We start from the raw sequence: 25341 nt of genomic DNA, 5'->3' as shown, positions 1-25341 counted from the left end.
GTCATCTGCAAACTTTGCCACCTCACTTTTTACCCCTTTCTGCAGATCATTTATGAATAAGTTGAATAGGATTGGTCCTAAGACTGACCCTTGGGGAACACCACTAGTTACCCCTCTCCATTCTGAAAATTTACCATTTATTCCTACACTTTGTTTCCTTTCTTTTAACCAGTACTCAATCCATGAAAGGATCTTCCTTCTTATCCCATGACAACTTAATTTATATAAGAGTCTTTGGTGAGGGACCTTGTCAAAGGCTTTCTGGAAATCTAAATCCACTGGATTCCCCTTGTCCACATGTTTGTTGTCCCCTTCAAAGAACTCTAATAGATTAGTAAGACATGATTAGACTTACCAGTCTGTAATTGCCGGGATCACCTCTAGAGCCCTTTTTAAATATTGGCGTCACATTAGCTATCTTCCAGTCATTGGGTACAGAAGCCGATTTAAAGGACCGGTTACAAACCATAGTTAGTAGTTCCGCAATTTCACATTTGAGTTCTTTCAGAACTCTTGGGTGAATGCTATCTGGTCCCGGTGACTTGTTACTGTTAAGTTTATCAATTAATTCCAAAACCTCCTCTAGTGACGCCTCAATCTGTGACAATTCCTCAGATTTGTCACCTACAAAAGCTGGCTCAGGTTTGGGAATCTCCCTAACATCCTCAGCCGTGAAGACTGAAGCAAAGAATTCATTTAGTTTCTCCGCAATGACTTTATTGTCTTTAAGTGCTCCTTTTGTATCCTGATCAGTAGCTCTTTGGAGACAGCAGACATAAGTATCTGGGAATTGCCTGTATTCTGACAGCTAGATTGTGCCTGTAGGCACAGTTGTGAGCAAAGAGTAGATTTGGGAAACAGAGACTTCCTTCTGAGGCACAATTCCCTCCCTGATTTCTCCTTACTCTGGGGCACAAGCTGCCTCAAGGAAGCCTTTCTGGGTGTGGTATGGATGGGGCCATAATACCACACCCCTACGTAATAAGTTTAATATGGACGTAGGAACTCTGCATCTTGCTGTTGAACGAATGCACTGAGATGTGCCATCCCACAGCATCTCTGTAAGCATCATAATACTTCAGAAATTGTTACGTAGTTGATGCACTCTCATTCCCATCCCATCATGGTTCACGTCCCTAAGCACCATTAATGAATCCTAAGTAATGATGGTGACAAACAATTCATAGATTCATAGATTCTAGGACTGGAAGGGACCTCGAGAGGTCATCGAGTCCAGTCCCCTGCCTGCATGGCAGGACCAAATACTGTTTTTATTAAAGCACTCACAATCATTACTGTGACATAATGAAACTTTACACACACACACTCACGCACACGCACACACTTACTCACTCACTCACTTTTGGGCAGAAACAATGTGAAAAATTTTAGCCAAGAATGTGCATGTGTGAACAGGGAGCTTAACTATTTAGCAACTTTAACTGTAGTGTTTGTTGCTAGATGAATGTTGTATACTTCCTGAAATACTGAATCAGATAAGAGAGAACTTTTTATTATATTACCTCAACATGGCCTCTTTCAGTCAAACTATACATATCTGAATACATAGTTCACTCTTCGTTATAAGCAATTAGGCAGTAACTAGTTTCAGCCCATAACTAGAAATATGTATGTAGGTTTTGTGGTGTGAGAGAGCCCAGCAATCAAGGGTAAACTGCAGTCCATCATCCTTAGCTTGATCCAGAGAAGCATCTATTTGGGGCTGTTCTTTCTCCTCAAACTCCCACTTACTGGAGTGATCCCATCAATTCTCTGCTTTTCTGAGATAACCACCATTGCAATTTATTTCCCTGGTCCTAAACATCTTGATCTGATATTTGTATAGTTTGATTAAAGTTCTATTTATAAAGAGTTTATAAATGATTAATCAATTGTAATAGATTGCTAAAGAGTCAAACTGGACAATAAGTTGCTTCTAACTATTGATAACAACTTCCACTGACGTCTCTATAACTATGTATAACACATACTACTCCTGTCTGTGACATGCTTATGACTTCTAGTAATCATTTATTAACCCTTTATAAATCATTTATAAATTAAACGTAGGGTGACCAGACAGCAAATGTGAAAAATCAAGACAGGGGGTGGGGGTAATAGGAGCCTATATAAGAAAAAGACCCAAAAATCAGGACTGTCCCTATAAAATTGGGACATCTGGTCACCCTAATGAAACTTTATGTAAAGTCTGACCAAATAAAAAATTATGTCTAAGCTCTTCAGATTGCAATAGAACAAGTCTATGAAGTTTTCAAAATGGGTTATAAATTCTGATAAATTTAGGATTAATGAGTCTTAGTTGCAAGGAATTCACTTCCTTGATTCATAAGGAAACTACATTAGAAATGCCATGCTCAGGGATATTCTCAATTAAAAATGAATCTTACTTTACTAAATGACCATGTTTGATGGTTCAAAAATTTGGGATGCAATTTATTATAAATGCAATACTTCAATTGTTCATCAAAAATTAATTTTATTTACACTTGTGAGCTTTAGAAAGCTTTTGATTGAATAGAAGGACCTGTACTTTTTAACTATAAACAGGCTTCATGGAACTTATAAGTTTTTGGCCAGAAACAAATGACAAATATTTTCAAAGTTATTATCTGTCATGTTAGATCATATAGATTAGGTATTGGGAAAGAGTTAAAAGCAACCTTGGCTTCTAGTGAGGTTTGGTTTGTTTATGAATACTGTGATCTTTATTAAGGGTACCCAATAAATTCAGAAAGATGTGCTCTTATCTTGGTTTTGGCAAACTCAAAGTGGTTTTAGATCTTGGGTTTGCTTTGGGGCCAAAACTTTGCAAAGGGTTTCCAAACTGACAACATAGTGAGATTACGCATGCATAAACTGCACTAACTGAACTTGCACTATCCTTAGAGAAACAAACTATTTTCCACCATTTTCATCTTTCATTTTTTCAGTCCTAAGCTTTTGAGAATTTTATCTGGGTTAAGTCGTTTTAGTTTTTCAGCTGTCACAAAAAGATGGGGAAAATGTCAAGGCTGAATGTTAAAATAAGCAAGCCTAAATGATATACACCAGATATCCCTGTGTGTAGGCAAAACAATCCCTTGTTTAACTCACAATGTCTGTTTATTTATATCTATCATTTTTTATTAGTCCCAGTCACGATAGTCCTTAATGTGTGTGCAATTACCAGTTTTGTGTTTGGGTCCACATTTATTAACATTTGGACCCTCCCAGTCCCATTGCCACATAATCCAGCTTCTGCCAAGCTCCAATACAATAGCATATCCATGTCACCAAGGCAATTAATTATTGTAACCTTAAGCATTTCTTGGCTGTGAGCCACATTATGGCACACAGCAGGACATGACTGTGTGATTCAATTTACCAAGAAAGAGAAAGCACCTAATCCTGAGGATTTGGTGTGAAAGCCCTTACACAGCTAGTCAGTCATTACCTGGGGATGACTGCTGTGTTGTTATTGTTAGCAGAATTTCTGAAGAATGAAGTTTTCTGAGTGATAATGCATGCTAATCCCCGACCAAATTCACAGACTAAGACTAAAGGAAGGGGTCAGTACACCACATTTAACCCCTTTAAATATAATGATTTCTTTTAAGTGAGCCATGGCATCCATGCATCATGCTGGGAAAGATTTATGATTTGGCTTGAGTCTATTATTTTCTGTGTGCAGCTCTCATGAGGTGCAGAAACTGCTGCAGGAATCAGATCATAGGAGCAGATGTACAAACTCAGTTGTAGCAGCACAATCATTAATAATACAAATTCTTTGTAGTTTGAGATCCTGGGCTGAAAAGCACCCTGAAGTGCTTTTGCAAACAGAACCAAAGTGTCTCACAATGCTGAATTCACATAGTGAGTCTGTGGCAACACTAGATTCTGATATCACTTACGCAGGTGTAATTCTATTGATTTATACAGGTGTAAATAAGAGCAGAATCAACATTCTGCTGGTGGTTTTTTTTCTAATGTGTGAGGCTCCCGATATGGCCACGCTTCCTCATATACATAATTTGGAGCACCACCCCTCAGTACATTGTTTAAAAGTTAATAGAGCATATCATACTGTTTGTCTGCATACATAATTTGATCCAGTGACCGACAGCAGTAGTGAAAGTTCCTATGTTCAGTGTCAGTTCCCTGAGTCATTCAGTTTTCCCCAAGTAGGCAGGCTTTTGAATTCCCATTGCAATTCACAGATCTTCAACAGTAAGATTGATTTGTTTGTCGGTTTTATGAAAACTTTAACAGAGGATGACATGTGTTAATGTTTTTGTGGTGTGTTACATCTTCTACATGAGGGATGGAGAGGGAGATAGATCAATGAAGAATGTTTCATTAACTAGCTACTGTACAATGCATTGGGTGAAACTTGGCATCAGACAGATTATTTTGCTTGAGCAGGAAAATAATTATTGCTAGAAAAGTGCACTCACCATTTTTCTTATATACAATGAAAATTCAGCTCCTACTAGACTTTCTTGCTCGTTTCCAGAAGAGCCCTCCAACGTCACACATTTTGGGGGTGCAGGAGAAATGCTTTGACTACTGAATAGGGTAGTCATCAATCATCTGAAAGGGCAGGTTTAGATAATGAATCTAGCATCCAGCCTACAAAATGGCTTCTAGGTAACCTCTTCTCAACGGTGCAGCTATTGATAAGAGAGTCTGGCATACAAAAATGAGATTCTTTGCTGATGGGTTGCTCCGGTGAAGGAAGGAAGCCTGGATGGAAATAGGCAAAACTAGGAGACCAGCTGAAAGGGTGAAAACTGGTCTGTATCTTCTTTCATATAGGGCTAAATAAGCCCTTCTAAAAATCTGTTGAATTACATCATTGCTTTATATGCTGGTTATAGATGGCTTGACTGCTGAAGTTTTGTATTGCAAGACATCATTCATTGTTGCATCACGCTAGTGACACTATAGTCATGATGGAGATTTATTATTATTCATTAATTGTTTGTAATTGTGTCCAGAGAGAGAGAATGCCAAATTAATCTCCCAGTATACCTGGCCCAACTCTCCTTGATTTCAATGAGAGATGAACCTGCTTACACCTGGGCTCAATTTGGCCAAAGAAAAGGAGCTGAAGGAAGATGATTATTGTTTGTATTACAAGAGTATTACAAGATGCCTGAATCAAGACTGTGGTCTCATTGTGCTACACAACACATATCTTATGGGACTGCCCCTGCCCCAAAGAGCTTACAAACCAAAGAGTCGAGAAAGAGGAACAGTGGGAGGGAAATAGAAACGCAGAGAACAAAGTTATTTGCCCAAGGGCACAGAGCAGGTCAGTGGCAGAGTTCAAAACAGATCCCAGGTCTCCTTTGCATTCGGTGCTCCACTCACTAGTCCACTCCAGTGACAGAATTTAATTCAATTTTATACCACACACAGATTTGTGGGGCAGATATGAAAAGTTATAGCCACAAGTCTGGCAAGTGGTAGAACTACAAGTGTATTAAGAAAGAACTTCTCAACAAGTCACACAAAAAACAATATATTTTATGCCACTTATTCTGTTTAGTTTTGGTCTTTTTTCTAAAGCCTCTATCCCAATGAAGTATATTTTGCAATGGTGATAACATGGGAGTAATCATGACACTGGTATGTGCAGAATTTAATTATATCCATAAGGGCTGTACAATGTCACTCTTTATATTATGGTTCAAAAGACACAGCATGAAATATAGTAGCTTGCGAAAGAGCCAAGATATGGATAGTGCTGTAAATCAGGAGTAACTCCACTGAGGTCAATGGAGTGACATTGGTGTAACAGTGGTGTAAGAGAAGAATCAGAACTTTTGTTTGTGAAACACAGGAGCTCATGTTATAGGTATCATGATATTCTCTATTCCTGGACTAATCAAGCATTAACATACCATAAAGTATATAGTTACATTGGATGCCCATTCTCCTCTTAATCCTAGATCTATTGGTGACACCAGAGACCAATATTTTAACACATTTTTCAAGTTGGATCTATTATATATTAATTTCTTGAGGATCCTTCTGGCCCTACATTTCTATGATTCTGTAACTGTACAACTTGAAAAAATTAATGCCTTTATAATAGGCCTATGTTTAGTGCCACAGGCACAATCACAACCGATCAGCTTTCTACTGTCAGAATGCTTACTGAAATTGGTATATTCAAATACCAAGCCAACCTCTCTTAAAAATCTCTACTACTATACATGAGCAAATAACCAACTGAAATTCTGTAAGTGAATTGATTTTGGGAAAGCAGAGCTGTCAGGTGATTAAAAAAATGAATCTGTTCATAGAATACCATTTATTTAAATATTTCTGGAAGTTTTCTACATTTTCAGATATATTGATTTCAATTACAACACAGAATACAAAGTGTACAGTGTTCACTTTATAGTTATTTTTATTACAAATATTTGCAGTGTAAAAAACAAAAGAAATAGTATTTTTCAATTCACCTAATACAAGTACTGTAGTGCAATCTCTTTATCATGAAAGTTGAACTTGTAAATATAGAATTATGTACAAAAAAACTTCATTCAAAAATAAAACAATGTAATATTTTGGTGCCTGCAAGTTCACTCAGTCCTACTTCGTGTTCAGTCAATTGCTCAGACAAGTTTGTTTACATTTGCAGGAGATAACGCTGCCCGCTTCTTGTTTATAATGTCACCTGAAAGTGAGAACAGGTGTTCTCATGGAAGTATTGTAGCTGGCGTCGCAAGATATTTATGTGCCAAATGCGCTAAAGATTCATATGTCCCTTCATGCTTCAACCACCATTCCAGGGGACATGCGTCCATGCTGATGATGGGTTCTGCTCGATAACAATCCAAAGCAGTGCAGACCAACGCATGTTCATTTTCATTATCTGAATCAGATGGCACCAGCAGATGGTTGATTTTCTTTTTCGGTGATTCAGGTTCTCTGTTTCCACATCAGAGTGTTGCTCTTTAAAACAGAGCAGGGAACATATAATTCTCCCTCAAGGAGTTCAATCACAAATTTAATTAACGCATTATTTTTTTAACAAGCGTCATCAGCATGGAATCATGTCCTATGGAATGGTGGCTGAAGAATGAAGGGGCATACGAATGTTTAGCATATTTGGCATGTAAATACCTTGCAATGCTGGCTACAAAAGTGCCATGCAAATGCCTGTTCTCACTTTCAGGTGACATTATAAATAAGAAGTGGGCAGCATTATGTCCCGTAAATGTAAACAAACTTGTCTGTCTTAGCGAGTGGTTGAACAAGCAGCAGGACTGAGTGGACTTGTAGACTCTGAAGTTTTACATTGTTTTATTTTTGAGTGCAGTTATGTAATAAAAATAAATCTACATTTGTAAGTTGCACTTTCATGACAAAGAGATTGCACTGCAGTACTTGTATGAGGTGAACTGAAAAATACTATTTTATCATTTTTACAGTGCAAATATTTGTAATAAAAATAATATACACTTTGATTTAAATTACAACACAGAATACAATATATATGAAAATGTAGAAAAACATCCAAAATATTTAATAAATTTCAATTGGTATTCTATTGTTTAACAGCAGGATTAAAACTGCGATTAATCATGATTAATTTTTTTCATCAAGTAATTTTTTTGAGTTAATCGTGTGAGTTAACAGCAATTAATCGACTGGAAAGCTTTTACTAACAGCAGTAACATTTTTATTTTACATGCAAGAATATACTTGGTTTTGCATCAAATCTTACAGTAAAAATATCAAACAGCATTATTCTTAGCTACATTATACTTTAAAAAACCTTCCTGAAATTTACCAGCCTTTCTGACTACAGGTGGTATTATATATAGCTAAGAAAATGAATGCATAGCTGAGGAAAGAGCTTTATAGTACCTGATAAGACCTCAGGCATTAATAGGACATTAACGCATTCTTCATCTTTCACTGACAGCTGGTTAAAGAGGTATGCAGCAAAAAGTCTGTAAAAGGCTTAAAGAAACCACAAACAAGGTGGGTCTATACTTTCCCCTCCCCACTCTCCCTTGTTAAGAAGTGATTTAGAATGGTTAACACTCTCTTCAGGATGCAGTGCAAAACTGTGCTCAGTGTTAGGAATCCCACAGCATTTTTTGTAAGAGGAAAAATACCATGCTTGGCATTCATTCCAAATATGAATAGGGGTAATAATAGCGGAAGCAACTATCTGCAGGTTAATGTCTTTCTGCTACTAGCCTGGAAGTCTATGCATATCCAGGAACCTATCCGTCCAATCTGGCTTCCTTCCTTTCCACTCCATTGAAACCATTCTCAGCAGAGTCTGGATAACTTTCTCCTCGCCAATTTTCAGGGCCTGTGCTTCAAACCCCTTTGGCCTCTCTACTGCTTTTGATACTAGGGATTGTTGATTCCTGCTTGACATCATCTCCTTCTTTGGCTTTTTCACCATTGTCCGCTCATCACTCTTCCCCTACCTCTCTGGTTGTTCCTTCAGTGTCTCCTTAGGTAGATTCACCTCCTCCCCTCTTTCATTCCTTGAGACATTCCTTGAGAGAGGTCCCTCAGGGCACTTTTCTCTCTATTCTCCTTTTCTGCCTCTCTCTACATCCTGCCCTCAGGCACTGTCATTCATTCATACAGCTTAAGCTCTACACACTGACAACTCACAAACCTACCCCCTGACTGGTCTCCTTCCGCTCAGTCCTGCACCTTAGTAAATCTCACTGACATCTTCTTCTGGGTGTTTTACCGTCAACTTAAATTCATAATGGCTAAAACTGAACACCTGATCATTCCTCCCAAACCCTATTCATTCCCCAATTCTCTGCCATCACCATCCCCCGCATAACTCTGGCTTTAACCTAGGGATCAATATCGACTCCTCCCTGTCTCTATACAAAAACCAGTGGGCAGCAACATCGTCCTAAATTTTTTTTTGAGATCCATTCTTTTTGCTCTATTTATACAAGAAGTACTCGCATGCAGGTCATCATCATCTCACATCTTGATTATTGTAACATTCTCTTCATAAACTAATTGGCTAGAAGGCCAGAGAGGACCTCATGATCATCTAGTCTGACCTCCTACATATTGCAGACCACAGAACTTGGCCCACCCACTCATGCAATAGACCTATAAACTCTGACTGAGTTACTGAAGTCCTCAAATCTTGATTTAAAGACTTCAAGTTACAGAGAATCCACCATTTAGTCTAATTTAAATTTGCAAGTGACCCATGCCCCATGCAGCAGAGGAAGGAGAAAACCCCTTATGACTTGGGAGAAAATGCCTTCCTGACCCCAAATATGGCAATCAGTTAGGCCATGAGCATGTGGGCAAGACCCACCAGCCAGATACCTGGGAAAGAATCCTCTGTAGTAACTCAGAGCTCTCCCCATCTAATGTCCCATCACCGGCTGGTAGGGATACTTGCTGCTAGCAGTTGCAGATCAGCTACATGCCAATGATGCCATTGTAGGCAGTCCCATCATACCATCCCCTCCATAAACTTATCAAGCTCAGTCTTGAAGCCAGTTAGGTTTTTTGCCCCCACCGCTCTCCCTGGAAGGCTGTTCCAGAACGTCACACCTCTGATAGCTAGAAACCTTCGTCTAATTTCAAGTCTAAACTTGCTGATAGCCAGTTTATATCCATTTGTTCTTGTGTCCAAACTGGTGCTTAACTTAAATAACTCCTCTCTCTCCCTGGTATTTATCCCTCTGATGCATTTATAGAGAGCAGTTGTATCTCCCCCCAGCCTTCTTTTGGTTAGGCTAAACAAGTCAAGCTCTTTGAGTCTTCTCTCATAAGGTAGGTTTTCCATTCCTCAGATCATCCTAGGAGTCCTTCTCTGCATCTGTCCCAGTCTGAGTTCATCTTTCGTAAACTTGGGAGACCAGAATTGTAATATTCCAGATGAGGTCTCACCAGTCTCTTGTATAATGGTACTAACACTTCCCTGTCTCTACTGGAAATATCTTGCCTGATCCACTCCAGGGCTGCATTTGCCTTTTTTTACAGCCACATCACATTGGTGGCTCATAGTCATCCTGTGATCAACAAATACACCCAGGTCTTTCTCCTCCTCTGTCACTTCCAACTGACAAGCCCCTATCTTATATCAAAACTTCTTGTTGTTACTCCCTAAGTGCATGACCTTGCAATTTGCACTATTAAATTTCATCCCATTTCTATTACTCCAGTTTACAAGGTCATCCAGATCTTCTTGTATGATATTCCGGTCCTCCTCCAAATTGGCAATACCTCCCAGCTTTGTGTTATCTGCCAATTTTATTAGCATGCTCCTACTTTTTGTGCCAAGGCTATTAATGAAAATGTTAAATAAGGTTGGTCCCAAGATGGATCCCTGGGGAACTCCACTGAAACTTCCCTCCAGCCTGACAGCTCACCTTTCAGCATGACCCGTTGTCCTCTCCCCTTTAACCAGTTCCTTATCCACCTTTCAATTCTCATATTAAGTCCCATTTTCTCCAATTTAACTAATTAATAATTTCCCATGCAGATCTGTATCAAATGCCTTACTGAAATCCAGGTAGATTAGATCTACTGCATTTCCTTTGTCTAAAAAATCAGTTATCTTCTCAAAGAAGATCAGGTTGGTCTGGCACAATCTATCTTTTGTAAAGCCATGTTGTATTTTATCCCAATTACCATTTACCTCTATGTCCTTAGCTACTTTCTCTTTCAAAATTTGTTCCAAGACCTTGCATACAATTGAGGTCAAACTAATGGTCTTGTAGTTTCCTGGATCTAGGGTGATCAGATGTCCCGATTTTATAGGGACAGTACCGATTTTTGAGTCCTTTTCTTATATAGGCTTCTATTACCCCCCACCCAACCCCCTGTCCTGATTTTTTACACTTGCTGTCTGATCACCTTACCTGGATTACGTTTTTTCCCCTTTCTTAATATTTCTCCAGGCATAGGGTTTAATTCCTGAGTTTGCAGATTCATTAAAAATTCTTGTTATTGGGCTTACAATTTCATGTGCTTGTTCCTTTAATATTCTTAGATGGGGATTATCTGAGCCCCCCCCCCAATTTAGTCCCATTAAGCTGTTTGAGTTTGACTTCCACGTCGGATGTGGTAATTTCTACTTCCATATCCTCATTACCATTGGCCATCCTGCCACTGTCCCTAAACTGCTCTTTAGCCTTATTAAAAACGGAGGTAAAGTATTTGTTTAGGTATTGGGTCTGCCTAGATTATCTTTAACCTCTACCCCATCCTCAGTGCTTAGTGGTCCCACTTCTTCTTTCTGTGACAAAGCTCTGTCCTTGTCTCTGTGGGTCCTGCGTTTTCTGATGGATTTTGCTAGCCTCAGAGGCTCACTGTGACCCTCCACTTAACCCTTCTCTCTCTAGAGACAAGGGTCACAGTCTACTGAGCCATTTTCATCATAAGCCAGCGAGGGAGGTGAGGATAAGCTATCCTCCCTTGCACAGTCTCTGTTGTCTCCCAGTCTCAGTGATTAATCAGGGGGCAAAGAGGGGGAGCCCTGGCCTGCCCTCTACTCTGGGCTCCAGCCCAGGGACCCTAATAGTATCATAGGGTTACCATATTTTAATTTAAAAAAAGGAGGACACGCCATGGGGCCCCGCCCCTGCCCCAACTCCGCCCCTTCCCCAAAGTCCCCACCCCAACTCTGTCCCCTCCCCTGAACACTCCACCCCCCCTGCTCATCAAATGTTCGCAGGAAGCCTGAAACAGGGAGGCAGCAGGTAAGGGACCTGGGGCTGGGCCAGTCCAGCCCCCCGGGCCGAGCGGCTCCCTCCGGTGGCTGGCTGACTCAGGCCAAGAGGCTCTGGCCCCCGCGTCTTCCGCCCGGCTCTGCTCGGGCCCTGGCCCTGGTTCCGGCCGAGCACCGACGGCCCCCGGCTGAGCACCGCCGGCCCCTCCCTTCCTATTTTCCCGGACATGTCCGGCTTTTGGGGATTTCCTCCCGGACGGGGATTTGAGGCCCAAAAAGCCGGACATGTCTGGGAAAATCCGGACGTATGGTAACCTAGGGTTACCATATTTCAGCAAGCAAAAAAGAGGACGGGAGGAGCCCTGCCCTATCCCCGCCCCTCCCACTTCCCGCCCCCCCAGAACCCCCAACCCTCCCCCCGTTCCTTGTCCCCTGACTGCCCCCTCCTGGGACCCCTGCCCCTAACTGCCCCCCAGGACTCCACCCCCTATCTAAGCCTCCCTGCCTCTTGTCCCCTGACTGCCCCAACCCTTATCCACACCCCCACCCCCAGACAGACCCCTGGAACTCCCACACCCCATCCAACCACTCCCCACCCCCTGACAGCCCCCCCCATAACTCCCAACCCATCTAAACCCCTCTGCTCCCTGTCCCCTGACTGCTCCGATCCCTCTCCCCACTCCTGCCCCCTGACAGCTCCCCCCCAGAACTCCCAACCCCCCACCCCCCCGCTCCTTGTCCCCTGACTGCCCCCTCCTGGGACCCCTGCTCCTAACTGCCCTCCAGAACCCCACCCCCTACCTAAGATTCCCTGTTCCCTGTCCCCTAACTGCCCCCTCCTAAGACCCCCCCCAACTGCCCCCCAGGACCCTACCCCCTACCTGTACCCTGACTGCCCAAAACTTTCTCCACTCCCCCCAAAAAGCCCCCCCCCGAACTCCCGACCCCCCCCGTCTCTTGACTGCCCTCTCCAGAACCTCCCTGCCCCTTCTCCTGCCCCCTGGCCCCCTTACCCTGCTGCTCAAAACATGGTGTTGGGCTCTGTGCGAGCCGGACACGTGGCTGCGCTCCCCAGTGCAACACACAACCCGGTCCCTGGCCCTGCACAGTGCTGTGGGAGAGGGTCGCTGGGCTGCAGGGGAGGAGGAGCTGCCGGCTCAGAATGCAGGGGGGGAGGAGGAGCTCTACAGCTGCTCCGGAGTCCAGCCCGTGACTTTCCTGCAGCCCTCCCAGCCGCTCGCTCTGCTCTGCCTGGGGGGGAAATCCCGGACATTTTGAGTGATTTACAAATTCCCCTCGGACGCTATTTTTAGCACAAAAAGGAGGACATGTCCGGGTAAATCCGGACGAATGGTAACCCTATAGTATCAGCTATGGTATCTGACCTTTTAGGAACAGGACATGTATAATTCCCTGGGCTACTTCCTCAAGCTCTACTTCACCCCTTCAGGGCCTCCTTCCTTGTGCCTGATATGGTGTGTACAGCTCAGTCTCTCCAACGGCATAACTGCCTCCCACAGCTCCTGACATGCATGCCCACCTGACTAACTGGGAGGCTTTTAACTAGTTTCAGCCAGCCCCTGATTGGCTTCAGGTGTCCCAATCAACCTCGCATCCTCCCTGCCTTCTGGAAAGCTCTTAATTGGCCCCAGGTGTCTTAATTGACCTGTGCCGTATGTGGAACTGGAACAGTTGGAGGGATAAGAACCACCTGGTGACCCTTGCGTTCTTTTCCTTATTCCGCTGCATCCACTGGAGGAGTCCATGGTCCGTCACAAAAGTAAATCTCCGGCCTAAGAGGTAATAACGCAGCGTCTCCATGGCCCATTTGACAGCAAGGCATTCTACTCTACTACTACGTATTTCTGTTCTCTTGGGAGAAGCTTTCTGCTTAGGTAGAGGATCGGGTGTTCCTCTTCTCCCACCATTTGCGACAGAACTGCCCCCAACCCCACCTCGGAAGCATCTGTTTGTAAAATAAATTTCTTGTTAAAGTCTGGGTCTATGAGTACGGGGTTATTACAGAGGACCGTCCGAAGGTCTATGAACGCCCCCTCTGCTGCATCAGTCCACTTCACCATGTCTGGACCTCGGGCCTTCACCAGGTCTGTTAGGGGACTTGCCCTAGTGGCGAAGTGGGGAATAAAACGTCGGTAGTAGCCTACCACGCCTAGCAACGCGCGGACCTCTTCTTTCTTCACTATAAAAGTAAGGTCTGGAACCCCGGACCTTCCCATCCACGGGTATTCCATCGATCTCGGCCACCTCTTTCCTGGCATTATCATATCTGGGGTCCTCCTCCTGGTCCCGCCCGAAAGTCTCTCTCCCGGGACTAACCTGTCCAAACTCCCAGGTTCTTCTTCTTCTGCTTCTTCCAATGGCTCGCCACCGTCATGGCTGGGGGAAGCCTCTGGCTCACCTTCTGTGGTGGAAGTTTCTCTGTTGGCTGCTTGTGTCCATCTGCCTACTAGGGAGGTCTTCTGGCCCTGGGTCATGATCCGGGTTCCCAAGGCCTTCGCGGCCTTCCTCTCTTTTTTTGTCTTCCAGGTCTTTTGGGGGGCTGAGAACAGACACTGAGAAATCTCAGCTAACATCCAAATCCAAATCAGACCCTGGGGGTCTGTAGCATACCCCAAGCACCATCCCAAGGGAACGTCTGGTAGCTTTCTTCTTCTGACTTATGTGACACCTACATCAACCTCCATCCTGTTCATGCAAAACATTGCCACCAGGATAGTCTTCCTGGCCTGTCAACCTGATCAAGTCCTCCTCCCTCCCCATCTTCTCCATGGCACCAAGTTCAGGTTTTGTCTCAGTGCACTACATAAATCTTCTCTTCCCTATTTATCTGACTTCGTATCTTATTGTATCACCCTCCCCACCAATAACCATCTCCCGGCTTTCTTCCACATCTTCCCTGAACTGGTCCATGAAGCTATTACCTTCTCCCCTTTTAAATCCTTCCTGTAGACCCACTTCTTCTGCAAATCCTACAACAAACTGAAACTTGCCAACTAAGACTTCTGCTTTTTCATGCAGTATATTTCTCTCAGAAAAATAAATTCTTTGCACCATCACGATCACTAGCCTCTGCTGAATAACTACATAATTTTACAGATGTTGTCTCTATCCTTCTTCCCCCCATATATGCATGCAAACCATCCCCTCCTCTTGTTGTGTCATATCTGAAATTGGTTTGTAAACTCCTTGGAGTTAGGGGTCATGTCTTTTTCTGCGTCTTGGAAGGTTCCTAGCACCCTTTTGGGAGCTATTAAAATAAACAAATATAATAATACAATAGTTGTAAGAGCAGCAGAGTTGCTGCTAGCAGCACCAGTCTGTGTTCCTGATTTCACCCGCACAAACTAGTGGCCTGAATCCCTACCCCTCTATGTAAGATCAGTTGGCTTTTTCCCTCTGAGCTACAGGCAGGTTGCTTTTCATCATTTTTTTTCTAGAACTAGAGTTATGATCATCTCTAATTTCCACTTGAGACCTATGAAAAATGTTTGAAGGAAGCACAGATAGACCAGACACCACAAGAGGTATTTTAGTTCACTGTTGTTTTTAAGTAGAATTTTGCAAAATGAACAGGGCCGCCCAGATGATTCAGGGGGCCTGGGGTCTTCAGCGGTGGGGGACCCCCGCCGCCAAATTGCCGTCTAAGACCTGGCACTTCAGCAGCGGGTCCCAGAGCGGAAGGACCCCCTGCCGCCGAATTGCCACCAAAGACCCGGAGCAGAAGAAGCTCCAGGGGCCCGGGCCCTGCAAGAGTTTTCCGGCGCCCCTGGAGTGAGTGAAGGACCCGCTCCAGGGGCCTCGAAAAACTCCGTGGGGGCCCCTGCGGGGCCCAGGGCCTGGGGCAAATTGCCCCACTTGCCCCCCCTCCTGGGCGGCCGTGAAAATGAAGCCCTGTTCTTGCTCCCGCTGTTCAGGCCCTGATTCGCCATTCAGCAATGCAAACCTAATCTATCCAGAAAATTAAATAAATGATGACACTTTGCACTCCTGTAGCACTGTCTGCCTTAATCTCAAAGTGCTTTTACATATAGGAATTCATTGAGCCTCAGCACCTCTGCAAGGTACTGTAGATAGATATTATTATCCCCATATTGCACAGGGGGACTTGAGGTACAGAGAAGTTAAATGTCAATCAGGAAGTCTCCTGTATAGCTGGGTATATAAATTAGATCAACTCATTCTTAGATTTGTGTACAAGACCATCCTTCTTCTCCTATATATTACAAAACATATATCTGGCTTATTTAGTTAAGTGCCATTTGCTTTATGTCCTATTGCTCAAAACTGGACGGTTTCCCTCAGGTAAGTGCCATGACCAGTCATAATTCTATACATGGCGTTATTTTTTCAGACAAGAACAAATGTGGGGAAAGAAAACTATGGTAGCTACAGAGTATCAGGGGGCAGCCGTGTGAGTCTATATCCACAAAAACAACAAGGAGTCCGGTGGCACCTTAAAGACTAACAGATTTATTTGGGCATAAGCTTTCATGGGTAAAAAACCCACTTCTTCAGAAGCATGGAGTGAAAATTACAGATACAGGCATTATATACTGATACATGAAGAGAAGGGAGTTACTTTACAAGTGGAGAACCGGTGATGACAAGGCCAATTCAATCAGGGTGGATGTGGTCCACTCCCAATAACTGATGAGGAAGTGTCAATACCAAGAGAGGGAAAATTGCTTTTGTAGTGAGCCAACCACTCCCAGTCTCTAGCTACAGAGTGATCTTGATAATGTTTGTATATTTTTTTAAAGATTTGCCTGAAATCTGTAATCTTATAAGCCTCTCTTAGCATTCAGCTGCACATTTCTGTCTGATAAAGAATGAAACAAAAACCTAGTGACTGTTTGTTTTATCTGCAGTAATATAAACTTAGACATTGCTGATACTGTATTGTCACACTTCTGAAATACAGCAGTGCCACCTACAGACCAGGCTAAATATAGTGCCCCATAAAAACATTTTACTCCACATCAACATTTCAATATGTAAAAAAATACATCAAGGATTTTACTCACAATCCAGAAGGAGAATCCTTTTCACAAGCATAAAAGCACATACATAAATCTGGGCTCCAACCAGAGTATAAAATATACATGCTAAACACAAATAATTGTGGGGAAATATTCTTTTGTTTTCATATATACATGCTAAGACAAAGCAAAGCAAATCTCATGCTTCAAATCCCACGCTTCAGGGCGTAACCTGATCCTGTGCATTTCTTTGTGTCCTATGTACAAGTCCTTTCTAAACCTAGTGATTCTATGGACCCCTCGAATATAGGCCAGAAAGTTGCAACACATGCAGTTATTTACTTACATATGCCTAACTGACAGACCCTCGAAAGACAGCAGCACAATCTGCCAGCAAGGAATCCCCGCCTACTTATATGTTTTACAATTATGAAGTTGGAAAAAACAATACATTTGACCTGCCAATCAATGTTGAAACAGTTACAGCTTCAGTGAAGTACCCGGTAGTTACAATGTAAATGCATTATTATTCACCATAAATTGTTACCATGCTATTTAAACTGTAGAATCAATAAGGAAAGAAGAGAAAAGAAAGCAGCAGCAGCAACTGGAGAAATTTTACCATTAAAATCTTCTATGGTATACTTCTAACTGCTTCAGTTATAATGGGGGAAGGACAATTTTAAAGATGAAAATTTATATTTGTAATTAGATCCATTTCTCAATTGATTTATATTTAAAATTTACCCCAAATTTATACTGAGGCCAAATCAAAGTCTGTAAAATCAGATCAGATGAACCATATGTGACCAGACAGGGTGAATATTAAACTGATATAGACTTGAAAGTCAAGTTAGAAAGCTACCCTGAGTTATACTCCTTTGCCCCTTTCGACCTACATCTTCTGATATTACTGACAGGAAAAGGAACACATACTGTACACAGAAAATACTGTACTCACCCACTGTCATGCCATCCATGTAACGCTTGATGATATCAAAGGAATCCCTTAGATTTCCTTCTGTTATGTCAAATATGATATCTGCCTGGTTGGTTAGGAGCACAGGTGTTATGGCACGAAGGAAAATAATCTCTGTGAACAAAAGCATCACAAAATGTGTTAAAGGGTTTGAAGTCAATTTAATGTGGCTAAGCTCAATACTCAGTCTACAAAATTAATTGTGTTGAGCAATAGATAATGTGCCATTTTATTTCAAAACTGGTAAAACTATTCTTTTTGAATTTGCACACTTAAAAATAGGCAAGGTACCTTTTTTTGGGTGGGAACTGGAGGAGTGCTTAAGGAGATCCCTATTTCTCCCTAGCTTACTATCCCAAGCCACCACAGTCAAAAGCCCTGCAGTCAAAGTCATGAGTCCTTTTAGAGTCTGACAAGACCACTGCAAATATCAATCAGCACTTCAACATGATGTCTCAAGACAACCACAAACTGTTCCCTCCACTGGGGACTGAGTATAGTGCAATGCCTCCAGGACCCTTAAACTGATGGCGTGTGCTGAGAAGAAATGGAGATCAGCCCCTGAACTCTGATTCCCTTTGGTGGCAACACAGCAGTCTTAAGTATGGCCTAAGAAGTTATGGTGGCTGCAGCAGTCCCATGAGGACCACGGTGCTAGCCAAGGATGAGGCAGGTCGTGTAGTCTGCCCCACCCCCTCTCACTCCTGACACATTCCCTCCTCTCTCCTAAATGGAAGGGTTGGGGAGTGGGTAGCACAGAATTTCTGTGAGGGTGAACCCTCAGCTTCCCCTTTAGGGCAGCTCTTGATACTTTCCACTGAGGCAGCACTGCCAGGGCTGAGATTCTGGCTCTCCAATCTCAAATGAAGGCATCGAGGTTTTTTTGTTTTGTTTTGTTTTTTAAATCTCATCTTTCAGAGATGTGACCATTTTGTTTTATGATTCTGCAGTTTTTCCAGAATCTTTTCCTGTGACTGAATCTGGTCTAACGTCTCTCAGTGCAGACAGTGAGAAACCCCAGAAGGCTCTGCGCCTCCTAGGGACAACACCTGTGTATCCGAGATTCTGAAAACAAGTGAGAAAACTGACATGGAGAAATAAGGATCTTCCATGGTGATTAAAACTGCTACAGAGGTCTAAGAGAAACTCCAGCAAGTGTGTACAGGTCTTCTACTGAGATCAGACATACTGGCACATTTGGAGAAAAATCTCGTCTGGCAGGAAGTGAATGAGGAGCCCTGAAGTTTCTTATATAGATTAGCGCAGTGAAAGCCCTGATCTCACAAATTGTTACTGAATGTGCATCCTGCACATGAATGGCACTGAAGACAAAATTCCACCACGGAGTTGTAGGTACTTCCCAGTGAAATCCACAGGAGCTGTACTCAAAGATCAAAATTTGGCATTTACTCTGTAATATTATTTTTAAAGGCTGAAAGTGAATGTTATGCTCATGAAAGGTGAAGGACTGATAACCCACAGGTACCACAAAAGCAACAGCAGCACAAGCTTCCTCATAGTGCCCCTCCAAAGTGCAAAGACTGGCTTGGAGGGAACACTCTCTTTAGGGGGAAGAGGGATGCTCATTTTTGATGAATTGGCCTCTCTGACAAGAAAGCCAGCAAAGATGCCGGTCTGTGGTGATTTTCACAATGTAGAATATTTTATAATAGAAACCATACAGAGACCATCAATTCATTTCACATAATTCACCAAACAGCCATCAGATACTAACACGATTTGGTCATTACTGACTTAGTTTCAAATCCAGCCAATGGCCTAAAGATGCAAGGCAGGCTTTTTTAAAAGTTTCCAAATGATTAGGGTGCACAAAGCCCCCTGGCTTTCAATGAGACTTTGATCCTAACCACATAGGTGCTTTTGAAAATACCCCCAAACAAGCTCTGAATCCCAAGCCACTCTCTTGCTGACATCCTTAGTTTATTTAATGTTAAAATCTCAAATGAAATTTAAAACATTTTTCCAATAGGTCAATAATCATCAATTTAGATTGAAAAAGTGCCACTCAGATTTGCTCTTGTAAAACTTAGGGTGAAATCCTAGCCCCATCGAAGTCAATATAGTTTTCCATTGACTTAAATGGGGTGAGGATTTTACCATTGGAAAGTGGGTAAGACCTCTTTCCTTTTTCATCTAACTCCCACTTCCCCAGTCTTATAATTTGAACAAAGAAAAAGGGGGTTGGGGTCTCTTTTATACTATGCCCACTGTGCACTGCTCTGGCAGAGTAATATAAATTACATTTACACCCACTTCCATGCGCCTTGTCATAGCTAGAGCAGTGCACAGTGGGCATAGTGCACGTGAACATTCAGGCTCAAATATTCTCCTAGACCAAGAACCTGTGAGTGTTTGAGCTCAGAATGATTTTTTCGCCCCACAAAGGTATAAACTCCTGATCCATGACTAGAGCTCCAAGGCTCTATGGTAATAAAAATAGTAATAAATAATTATGAAGGAATAAATGATAGAATTTGGGACTGTGCAAACATTTTACTGCACTGATAGTTATTCTGGCTTTAAGCAAGGATTTCCAGGTGGTTTTTTTTTTAATCTTATAGGCTGGAACAAGGAACACTTACCTTCAGGCTTAGTAAATTCTTTGAATGTGGGTAGTGAAATGACTGTGTGGGAAATTGTGTGGACTGGATCCAACATACAGTTGACATCATTTGGTCGGCAAGACTTAATGCAGCGAATAGTATCTGTCCTTTCAAGTCCAACTCTAAGAGGGAAAACAGATAAATATTAACCATGAAAATTAATTAGTTTGTTTTGCAAGATGGGGAACCAAAAGCTACAATGGATACAAGTATTCATTATTCCCCTCAAACTCTTAGTCAAGTGAAAACCATCCAAACTACAGTACTCTGGAATAATTTGGCTTGATTGATAGTTGCAGTCATGAAATCCTCAAGACTGGATCTCTAACCCTCAGGACCTACTAATTGCAAGGTAAGAAATCCAGTATAAGAGATACCCATGAAAGATAGCTATCCAAACACAAAAGGACCATCAGTTCAGGGCTAGATTCTCACATGGTGTAAACCAGCTTCATTGACTTTAGTAGAACTACAGTGAATTACATGAGCTTAACATCTGGTACACAGTGCTCACTTAGGTATCAGACATTCATCCAAAGCTTAGACAAACTTCTCTGGTCTAGAAATCTGGCAGGAAATATCAGGGCAGGTTTTCTCACATGATTTATAGCACAAGAGCCAAAGGAGTCTTTCTTTCAGTCTTTTCTGTACCTCCCCTTTCCATCCAAATTGAGAAAACAGAGAGGAATGGAAATTGGGTGAGGGAGAGGGGAAAAGGTTAATCAAATTATTCCAAACCCCAAAGGTTTCATTTTGAGTTTGGGGAAATGGTAAGGGTCAGTTCATATTATATCACCACCAGCTGCTCATTCCTACATGCAAGTCTATTACAAATTAAACTACTTTTCACTTTTGTCCAACTAGATTGAATTTAAAGTCACTTATAGTACAAGAACTTCACACAATACCCCGTCTGTGTTCCCTGAAGATAAAAGGGTTGTGCTGAGACTTGCAATGTGACTTTCCCTAAGCCCTACAAGCGATCTCAACTTTGACCTGCCCATTTCTTCACATTTCCAAGCAAAAAAGAAAAGTTTGTAGTCTCAGGATTTCTAGTTGGAGGGAGGGAGATTAAAAGATGTAAAGGGAAAACTTCACACAGAAGCGGAAAAAATAAAAATTGAATCTTTACTTTGTCAGAGACCGTCAAAAACAAAATATTCCTGTTCTTTTCAAATTCTTCCCATGCTTACTCATTCAAGCAAACAAATGTTGCACATGATGATTGTGTGTAAAGCAAAACACTCATAAAAGAAAATAATATGCAATATTAAGGAAACTATATGCTCTGCAGATATAAATTGATACTGCCCAACTGAAGTCAATGGAGCTACACTGATTTACACCAGTTGAAGATCCAGCCCATTATTCTTAATTCAGATTCATACTTTAGGATTATCACTATATGGGTTAAGAAGGAATTCCAATTTCCCACCTCCTACCCATGTTCAACATTGAAGATTTTCCTAGATATGTGATAGGGTAGGGCAGAGGTTCCTTCTGCTTGAAACGTCTGCCCACTTTTGAATGTTAATTCTGGACTTGATGAAAGAGTGGTCTGACCCAATATGACAAATCCTATATCCTTACTCCTGAACTTGTCACAAAGTGTTCAGGTTCTATGTTGAGAAGAAGGAACTTCCAGTTATTCAACACTGTTGATTTCAGAATAAGGGTCTGCTAAATTATACAATTTGGTCCCCAGACTAAATCAGCCCATTTTAGCAAACATCATAAACAGAACAAGGAGTAGGGCAAAAAAAACCCAGACCCTAGTAACTTTTCCCCTCTCTTTTTAGCATTATATATAGGGAAATTTAAGAATATGAAAAATGAAAAACATATTATATTCAGAAATTAGTGCACATGGATCCACAACTCTCTCTCTCTCACACTCACACACACACACACACACACACACACACCATAATACCCAGGTGATCAGATAAGAAAAATAGTCAGCTACCAGAAAAATGCCTACTTCTTTTTCCCCTTTCAAAATTACACTGATCATACAGGATTAAACCAATGCCAAGTTGTAAATAAGATAGTGCTCATCAGGACTAGTTATCACACATGGGTAGAACAGAAGAGGAATAATTCCCAGATTTCCAAGAAGGCACAACACTTGTATCTAGGCTTGGAAAAGGAGATATCGGATCTTAAATCATGACAATATGTGAAAAGGTTATATCAGGTATTTTTTAGAGGTTTCTATTGCATAATATATATAGATGGTCCTTTCCTTCAGAGACCTGCATGGTTGGAATCATGGTGTCTAAGTCAGTCTGGCTTTACTTTCAATAACATAAGGAGTAAATTTTTCACCATGAAGGTAATTAACCAATGGAACAATTTACCAAAGGTTGTGTTGGATTCTCAATCACTGGCAATTTTAAAATCAAACTTGACTATTTTCCCCAAGAGATACACTCTGGTTCAAACACAAATTAGTTTGGGAAAGTTTTATGGATTGTGTTATGCAGGAAGTAATATTAGATAACCACAGTGTTTCCTTCTGGCCTGAGAATCTATGAATGTCTCAATTTCTCTCTGCACTTTTGGGATGCATTAAGAGAGGCACAGCATGCAAGTCATAGGAGGGGATAGTACTGCTCTGCTCGGTGCTGGTTAGGCCTCAGCTGGAGTACTGTGTCCAATTTTGGTCACGAATGTATAGAAAGAATGTAGAGAAACTGGAAAGGATCCAGAGCAAGTGACAAAGATGATCAAAGAGATGGAATTCAAGCCCCCTGAGCAAAGGCTGAAGGAACTGTGTAAGTTTAGTTTGGAAAAGAGGAGATTAAGGGGGGACATGGTAGTGATCTTCAAATACTTGAAAGGCTCCCATAAAAAAGATGGAGAAAAGTTGTTCTCTCTTGCCCCAGAGGGTAGGACAAGAGGCAATGGGTTCAAACTACAGCATAGTAGCTTTAGATTAAATCTCAGGAAAAACTTCCTAATTGTAAGAACAATAGGACAATGGAACACACTGCCTAGGGAGGTCATGGAATCTCCTGTTCTGGAGGTTTTCAAAAGGTGGCTGGATGGTTTAGACAACAAATCCTATATCTTGGCAGAGGATTAGACTAGATTACCTTTGTGGTCCCTTCTAACTGCATCGTCCTATGGCTCTAAGTGGCTGCTTCCCCTTTTTCTCTGTTCCCATTGCTAAAATTCAGGTTCATACTTTGGTTCTCTCACACCTTTGTCTACCTTAACATTCCCTTCTCTAACCTCCTTTCTTCTGATGGCTCTGCTAACTTCTATAACATATCCCAACTACAGCTGCCAATGCCACCATGCTCTTCTATTGTTCTAACCACACCATCTCTGTCCTCAGGTCTCTTTGGGGACAACCTCTTTCTTTCAGGGCCTAGTTCAGACTCCTTATCTTCACTTTCAAAGCTGCACATTGCTCCGACTACCTTCTGTTTATTTCCTTCTCATACTCCTCCTGCACGCAATCTTAGACTTTGCTAAACGCTTTGTGTGTTCCTCTCCTACTTGTGCCTCTTTCCACAATGGCCATTAAGTCTGGAACAGACTCCATCCTGTGTGCCAAGATCTTTGCTCCTTCAAATCCTGTCCTTCCTTTTGGCTTGCCTTTATCACAAATCTCAGCTCCAGCGCTATCTGCTACTTCCTTAACGCTTGTTCAAAAATAAAATAAAAATAAAGACAAATCCAGTTGCTCTGATTATTTTGTAAATAATGCTCCCTTGAATATTTTCCTTTTTTCTTGGGTTGTCATTTTTCTTTACATTGTTTCATTCTCTTATCTGGAAAGAGCCTCGCACATCAATGGTGCTATATAATTATATATACTTTAAAGTTCTAAATAAACTTAAGTATGAAAGCTTTTGTCTAATGCCATAAGATGTGGACCCTGTGTTCTTAAATTACTTGCTCAATACGCACACACAATAAAATGATAGTACACTGTAGCATTTTACAGTACTTTGGGCCAGATTCTTGCACTGTCCTGATTTCCCCCCCAAATTAGTATATATTAATGCTGCAGAACCAATCTTATTTTTGTGTCTCTAGCCAAGATGACTACGGCCTCATGGGGAGCAGCCCAGGTAATGAACTTGTAACCACATACATGTAGATGCCATATATTATCAGTAGGATTAGAAACTCCTTTAGCTTAAGTAATACAGGCTAGTGCTTTCAGTATGTAACGTTTTGATTCTATCGCCACTGGTAGCCCCTTGTACCTTTATAAGTATGTGGTGACAGGCTCATTACAAATTGGCACGTTCGATGGAACTTGATCGTCTGTGAGACACTTGGGATAAGCTTTACTTAAGGAAGCATGCAATACACTGGCTAAATGTTATGATCATGTCCTTATCTAGTTGTTGGCTCACCTTGGGGATATAAGTCTATAACTTACGTGTAATAGTTACTTCTTTAGCTCAACTGGTCAGGGTTTGTGACACTGGTACTGGAGGTTCCAAGTTCTCTCCCTACTGCTGTTCTGTGGTGTCTGTATTTACGTGACAATGGATTATTTTATGCTCACACAAATTATTCCTGGCAGGAGCAATCTAGATAGGACAGGGATAATGCGAGGCCATGACTGAGCAATCATGTTAAAATATGTGGACAGTGCCCCCAGGTCTGTACGGTTAATGTTTTATTCTTGTTAGCTCTGCAGAGTCAGTACAATGACTGGAGAATGAACTAGGGTCTCTACTGGCTCATGCACCAGTAGAATTGCTAAATAAATTCCAGTTGCATCCTCTTCATTGTTGGTGATCATACGGAATTGGAAAGGAACCAGATTTGACTTTCAGAATCCAGGTTTGCTTTTCAGGGTTGCTAGCAAGGGGGGGGGGGGAAGCTCTTTACACTTGTAATTTTATCAGCTTTGATCTGGAAGCCAGAGAAAGAAAATTGACATGGAACCCAACAAAACATCTTTTAATTTGTTTTTTCTCTAGAGACACTTCAGAATATAACCACTTGAGTAGGGAGGTGCTCACTATTTGCTACTAACAAAATGCGCTTACAAGATTGTTGCTATTTTCC

The 25341-nt window shown here is 41.8% G+C and overlaps 1 protein-coding gene across 1 annotated transcript in view; it reads right to left on the bottom strand.

The window, feature by feature from the left end:
• Window positions 1-25341, bottom strand: part of FBLN1 (fibulin 1) — a 107780-nt gene that overhangs the window by 14456 nt on the left and 67983 nt on the right. The window contains exons 15-16 of the mRNA XM_054038325.1: window positions 20281-20423; window positions 17660-17791 (exon numbers count right to left, since the gene is read on the bottom strand). Coding sequence (XP_053894300.1) covers window positions 17660-17791; window positions 20281-20423 — 275 coding nt within the window. The remainder of the gene's footprint in view (window positions 1-17659; window positions 17792-20280; window positions 20424-25341) is intronic.

This window comes from Malaclemys terrapin, chromosome 1 (assembly GCF_027887155.1).
Source record: "Malaclemys terrapin pileata isolate rMalTer1 chromosome 1, rMalTer1.hap1, whole genome shotgun sequence".
In the NCBI taxonomy this organism is placed as follows: Eukaryota; Metazoa; Chordata; order Testudines; family Emydidae; genus Malaclemys; species Malaclemys terrapin.
The sequence above is the reverse complement of the archived record's forward strand: the minus strand, read 5'-3'. Positions and strand labels throughout refer to the sequence as shown.